Here is a 6,000-nt window from a genome sequence, read left to right as displayed (position 1 = left end):
CCCTCCAGGATGCTAAGTATCCTTGTTAAATGTATTTATTAAATATTGAGTGCGTGGTGTCTACGGTGTTATTAAAACCGTGGGGCGGGGTGTACCGGGGCATGTGGGACAGTGTCCCCCACGCCCCGGACCCCCCCGCCCCTTCGCCTATGTGCGTGTGAATCGTGTAGGAGGGGGAACGGAGGCCGAAGCCAGGAGGCAGGGCCAGTAGAGCCGGCCCTGGAAGATGCCCACGCTCCCCCGCCGGCCATCCAGGTCGACGTGGGCCGGCCCTCCGAGCCAGGCCAGGGCCCCACCGCACCTCCATGAGCGCCCTGGTGCCGTCGGAGCCCCCAGGCGGAAGGGGGAATGGCCCAACATCCATTCATACTGATAACATAAGACATAGACACCTGAGAATGACTCCACCCGTCCCCCGGACCCAGCCCAACCTCCCCAGCGGACACGCCAAGGCCTCGGAGTCCCCACAGACGCAGGGGCATGCGGCCCCCGCCCAGCGACGGCAGACCAAGGCAGCAATGCCCCCCCAGTGCAAACAGCCACCCCCCACCCAGGCAGAGCCGGGCCCTCTGAGCGGGACCCCCACGCCCACAGCCCAGCCCCCCCCCCCCCGGAATGGACCGGAGACGGCACGGCCCCCGACCCGGGCCACCCCAGTCACCCCCCCCAACGCCATGAGGTAACCCCTCCCATAGATCCCCAAGGCCCCCCCCCAGTCAGGGACAGGGCCCCACGGCGACGACCTGCACACCCCCCACCCACCAGAGGCCCGCACCCCGGCCCCCAAGCTGACCCCCAACCTCAAGGGCTACAGGATCGCCACCTGCCTGCCCCCACTAGGTAATAAAGCCTATAATCGGGGACCAGAGAGAATGCCCCCATTTCCATGTTAATGTATGGGATACCTGGTAGATTCATTGAAACAAACTAACTTAATTTAAGTTATATCGTCTTAATAATAGGATAATTCAGCAAGATAATTAACAGGTTTGTTGAGAAGAGTTTTGGAGGCAGACCTATGTACCATATCACCGTAATCTAGACGTGTCAGTCTACATTTAGTTCCTTTAGGAAGAAAATTAGATTTTTAGATGCCAACTAATAAAAGAAACCTTCCTCAGACTTGTTCCTCATCCTCATCATCATCATCATCATCATCATCATCATCATCATCATCATCATCATCATCATCGTCCCCTTGACAACCATCATCACCACATCCCTCCTCCTCAGTAACCGCCTCGCCGTCATCAAACACTCGCGGTAGTATCTTCAGCGGGACTTCGCTCCCCGTGTAGAAGACCGGAAACAGCTTCCCAGGATGCACCTGTGTGGTGGTGTGGATGCAGGTCCGGGTCTCGGCGTCCCAGAAGGACAACGTCCCGCCGTCCAGGTCCAGCCGGACGCCGACGGCCCGCAGCCCCGCGCCGAGCCGCAGGCAGCGGGGCTCTGTCGGGGAGAGCAGGACGTACGTCCCCCTGGAGAAGCACACCGCCCAGAGTCCGGTCCTCAGGTCGGCCCGGCCCTTCCTCCTGAAGCTCTCCGTCGCCACGCCGACGAACCAGGCCCTGCCGGCGCCGACCTCCACCACCCAGTCGTGGCGGCCCGAGTCGAAGCCCTCGGCGGCCAGGACCACGCCCTGGCACTCGAAGCGCTCCGGGTTCGCGGGCAGCGCCCGCCTCTCACCGCGGCTCACGCCGGTCAAGTCGTCGGACAGGACCAGGCCCTGCTCGGCCGAGTTGGGGTCCAGAATCACGGGGGTCCGGGACACCGTGTCCCTCATCCGGTTCCAGATGTTGAAGCCCAGGTTGCCCAGGTGTCTGGCCTCGTCGATCAGAGCTCCCGGGTCCAGCGCCGGAGGGTCCGGCAGGCGGCGCCGCCGGACTCCCTCCGCTGCCGCTTCGTACCCCCGCAGCAGAACCACATCCCGGGCCCGCAGAACCTCCTCCGTGGCCCGGATCACCTCCGATAGCGACGCCATCCCGTCCCCCAGAGCCTGGACCTTCCGGGCCAGAACCCGACTCTTCTGCTCCTCTTCGTCCCTCAGAGCGGTGAGCCGGGCCTCCTCCTCCTCCTGCAGGAACCGGTGCAGCTTCTCAAACTGAGTCCTGACCTGCCGCTCCGTGCGCTGGACCTGGGCCCGGATGTGAGCCGCGGTCCGGTCCAAGTTCCCGCGGACCTGCTGAAGCAGCTCCAGCTTCTCCCGGACCGGTGCCAGAACCTCCTCCAGCGCCGCCCGGCGACCCCGCGCTTCCTCGTCCACGGGCCTGAACCGGTGGTTCTGGTGCGTGTCCGAGTCCCGGCAGACCAGGCACACGGGTTCTCGGTGGTCCCGGCAGAACAGCTTCAGCCTCTCACCGTGCAGGCCGCAGAGGTCGGTCGACCCGGCGGCAGAGGCCCGGTCCCTCTCCAGCAGGAAGGCCGCGCACGTGTTCTTCAGCGCCAGGTTGCAGGGCGGGTCCAGGGTCCCGGCGGCCCGCTTGCAGATGGGGCACTCGGGCACGTCTTTCCCCCGCCACCACCTCTGCAGGCAGCGCCGGCAGAAGCTGTGGCTGCAGGGCAGGAAGACCGGGTCGCTGAAGACGTCCCGGCACACGGGGCAGGACAGCTCCTCCTCCAGCACCGACGCCATCTTGCCACGCAGGAAGTCAGAGAAGGAAGTCAGGGCTCGCTTCTCCCTGAGAGGATCGGCGGCCCGGTTCGGGGGGAAAAGCTCAGGCCTGGCGGTTGAAGTCGGTGCCGGGTCTCCTGCAGACGGGTTTAGAGGCTCCTCTCTGGGTTTCCGGGGCGTCCGCTCCGCTCAGGACTCACTTCTGCTTTCCGACTGGAGTCACGTGACCCGTGACGTACGTGGAGGGGGGGAGGGGCGCCGCGGCGTCCACTGTGTCACTCTTTAAATCAGAGAAATGTTTCTGTGTAGTTTCACTTCCGCTTTTTTGGTGGTCTCCATGACAACCGTACTGGAGAAATTTGCGTGTTAAGTTCCTGCTTGAGTTTCCTTCCTTCATCTGTAGGAAGATGCTCCTGTAGTTTCTTGTGCTGGCCCAGCCTTCTCTTCTCTTTTTTCTCTTTTGTACATGCTGCAGCATCCTCTGTCGGTGGTGAAGAGCATCTCTGAATGCAAAACACAGGATCCTGCAGTGTGGGAGTGAGGGGGGCAGGGTAACGGCCCCTTTTGGGCGGGGGAGAAGGTTCGTCCCTCAATACTCCTCTCCCTGGCCCTGCCCCTTTTCAACCTTTCCCCGACCCTGCACCCCAACCTGGGACTTGCTGATTGGGCCGGAGCTTCGGGAGCTGCATGCTGGCCTGCGGTCCCCACCCCGGGTCATCCCGTTGCTGCTTCCACCTGCCTGCTGTGCTGCTGACGTCCCCTACCCACCAGTCTGGTCCTCGGCAGGAGGGTCCCCCCTTATGAGCCTGGTCCTGCTCAAGGTTTCTTCCTCCTGAAGGGGAGTTTTTCTTGCCACTGTTTGGCTTAAGGTTTTTCTCCCACTGGGGGAGTTTTTACCTGCCATTGTTTATGTAATAATTGCTCGGGGGTTTATGTTCTGGGTCTCTGGAAAGCGTCTAGAGACAACTTTTGTTGTATTAAACGCTATATAAATAAAATTTAATTGAATTGAATCTGCCCTGATTGCTTGCACCTTTTTCCCATCAGCCCCTCTACAGCGTCTATTACAACACAAATCGATTCAATTCAATTTTATTTATATAGCGTCTAATACAGGGGTTCTTAACCTTTCTGACCTTGGGGCCCAATTTTTTCAGTACAGAGTGGCCCGGGGCCCATTAAAACTTTATACTTATACTTTAAACTTTATAGCAGGGGTATTCAACTAAAACTTTAAGAGGTCCATTTAGAGAAAATTTACTCAAGCGAGGGTCCAGAACATCATAATATATATATATATATATATATATATATATATATGTGTGTGTGTGTGTGTGTGTGTGTGTGTGTGTGTGTGTGTGTGTGTGTGTGTGTGTGTGTGTGTATATTCAAGTAGCCTCATAGTTGTATCAACATCTGCATCTGACTGTTATATTAAAAAAGTACATATTTGCCAATTAACATGTTTAACTTGAATTAAACATATTTTTTTCTCTTAAAAATAAAATAGATTTTATTTTATTTTTCAAATGCTATCTTATTTTATTTCTCTACCAGCAGTTTGAATTTCCCCTTTTCTTTGTTAATTGTCTCAACACATTTTTATAATAAATGAATATAAACACATCTTAACAATTGAATAGTTTTCAAGTTTCTCTTTCTTCCCCCCTTATAATCTTATGCTACTTTCTGTTGTTCAGTGAGAGAACTGAGCTCTAACTTCTCCTGTCAGGACTTTAAATCTGGGCTGGATGGTGTCAGGTTCTCATGCACATGTGAAGGTGCTTATTGTTGAGCCTGAAACGATATTTAGTTTTAATTATGTTCACTGTGGAGAAAGCTGCTTCACAGCTGTATCTGGACCCAAACATGATCAGGATGTTTTAAGATGGTCAGTTTATTTTCTGTGACTTCAGTTCAGATTTGAGTGGATATGTTTGATGAAAAACTTTGTGTTTTGTTTCAGTGGCGTTTCACTTTCGCACTTTGAACGCCACGGTCTCTGAACGTATGAGACACTGGTTTTGAGACCGGGGGAACTGATCAGCTGCGACGGGCACGAGCCAGGCGCGCTGCTCTCTGGCCGCTGCAGCCGAGTCAATTTCCGATGCTTTTGGGAAAGCCCGAACAGTCCAGTCCAGCAGACACGTCAGCCCTGCATCTACATGTACAATCCTTCAGCAGTAACGACGGAGCCGCCCGAGCGGCACCGACCTCCCCGGCCGTGGGGACGCGTCGGAATAAATAATCACGCCGTGCTCGCTCGCTCTGGGCGCAGACCCAAGTAATCGATCCCTGATCCTGGCGGATCTAAACATAGACATACACGTACTCTGTGCAAAATGAAGGATTTACTCTGTAAATACACACTATTTCTATTACTATTACACGCACAGCTAGCTGAGTGTCTTCTTCTCCTCATTTGGTTGGGAGTTGCTATGCAGTCCCGCGGCCCCCGCGGCCCACTGGTACAAAACTGATTTTTTTTGGCGGCCCACTAGATGGCGCTCGCGGCCCAAGTGTGGGCCGCGGCCCTATGGTTAAGAATCACTGGTCTAATACAACAAAAGTTGTCTCTAGACGCTTTCCAGAGACCCAGAACATGAACATAAACATAAACATAAACATAAACCCCCGAGCAATTATTACATAAACAATGGCAGGTAAAAACTCCCATAGTGGGAGAAAAACCTTAAGCCAGGGGGGGGGGACCCTCCTGCCGAGGGCCAGACTGGGGGTCGGGGACGTTAACAGCACAGCAGGCAGGTGGAAGCAGCAACGGGATGACCGGGGGTGGGGACCGCAGGCAGGTGGAAGCTGCAGCGGGATGACCAGGGGTGGGGACCGCAGGCAGGTGGAAGCAGCAACGGGATGACCAGGGGTGGGGACCGCAGGCAGGTGGAAGCAGCAACGGGATGACCAGGGGTGGGGACCGCAGGCAGGTGGAAGCAGCAACGGGATGACCAGGGGTGGGGACCGCAGGCAGGTGGAAGCAGCAACGGGATGACCAGGGGTGGGGGCCGCAGGCCAGCATGCAGCTCCAGAAGCTCTGGCCCAATCAGCAAGTCCCAGGTTGGGGTGCAGGGTCAGGGAAAGGTTGAGAAGGGGCAGGGCCAGGGAGAGGAGTCTTGACGGACAAACCTCTCCCCCGCCTGCCCGGGCCATTACCTTGCCCCTCTCACTCCCACGCTGCAGGTTCCGGTGTTGTGCATTCAGAATTGCTCTTCGCCACCAGCAGAGGATGCTGCACCATGTATAAAAGAGAAAAAAGAGAAGAAAAGGGGGGGACTCTTTGGTGCGCTATCGTTGTTGCTGTTGGAGGGTGAGTGGTCTGTGCAGACAAAAATACTCATAACTGAAAATGAAATGAAATCTTGACGGATTTACAA

General features: G+C 56.1%; 1 protein-coding gene across 1 annotated transcript; it reads right to left on the bottom strand.

The window, feature by feature from the left end:
• Window positions 1-854: 854 nt before the first annotated feature.
• LOC133449263 (E3 ubiquitin-protein ligase TRIM35-like) lies at window positions 855-2,739 on the bottom strand. The gene has a single exon (XM_061728395.1). It carries the CDS (start codon window positions 2,630-2,632, stop codon window positions 1,118-1,120), a length of 1,515 nt encoding a protein of 504 aa, XP_061584379.1. The 5' UTR covers window positions 2,633-2,739; the 3' UTR covers window positions 855-1,117.
• Between the last annotated feature and the right edge of the window lie 3,261 nt (window positions 2,740-6,000).

This window comes from Cololabis saira, chromosome 8, assembly GCF_033807715.1.
Source record: "Cololabis saira isolate AMF1-May2022 chromosome 8, fColSai1.1, whole genome shotgun sequence".
Classification (NCBI taxonomy): Eukaryota; Metazoa; Chordata; class Actinopteri; order Beloniformes; family Belonidae; genus Cololabis; species Cololabis saira.
Note: the sequence above shows the minus strand (reverse complement) of the source record. Positions and strands in the feature narration are given on the sequence as shown.

Bases quoted from the DNA above. Each gene is read 5' to 3' on its own strand.
- LOC133449263 (XM_061728395.1), bottom strand. From the start codon at position 2,632: ATGGCGTCGGTGCTGGAGGAGGAGCTGTCCTGCCCCGTGTGCCGGGAC.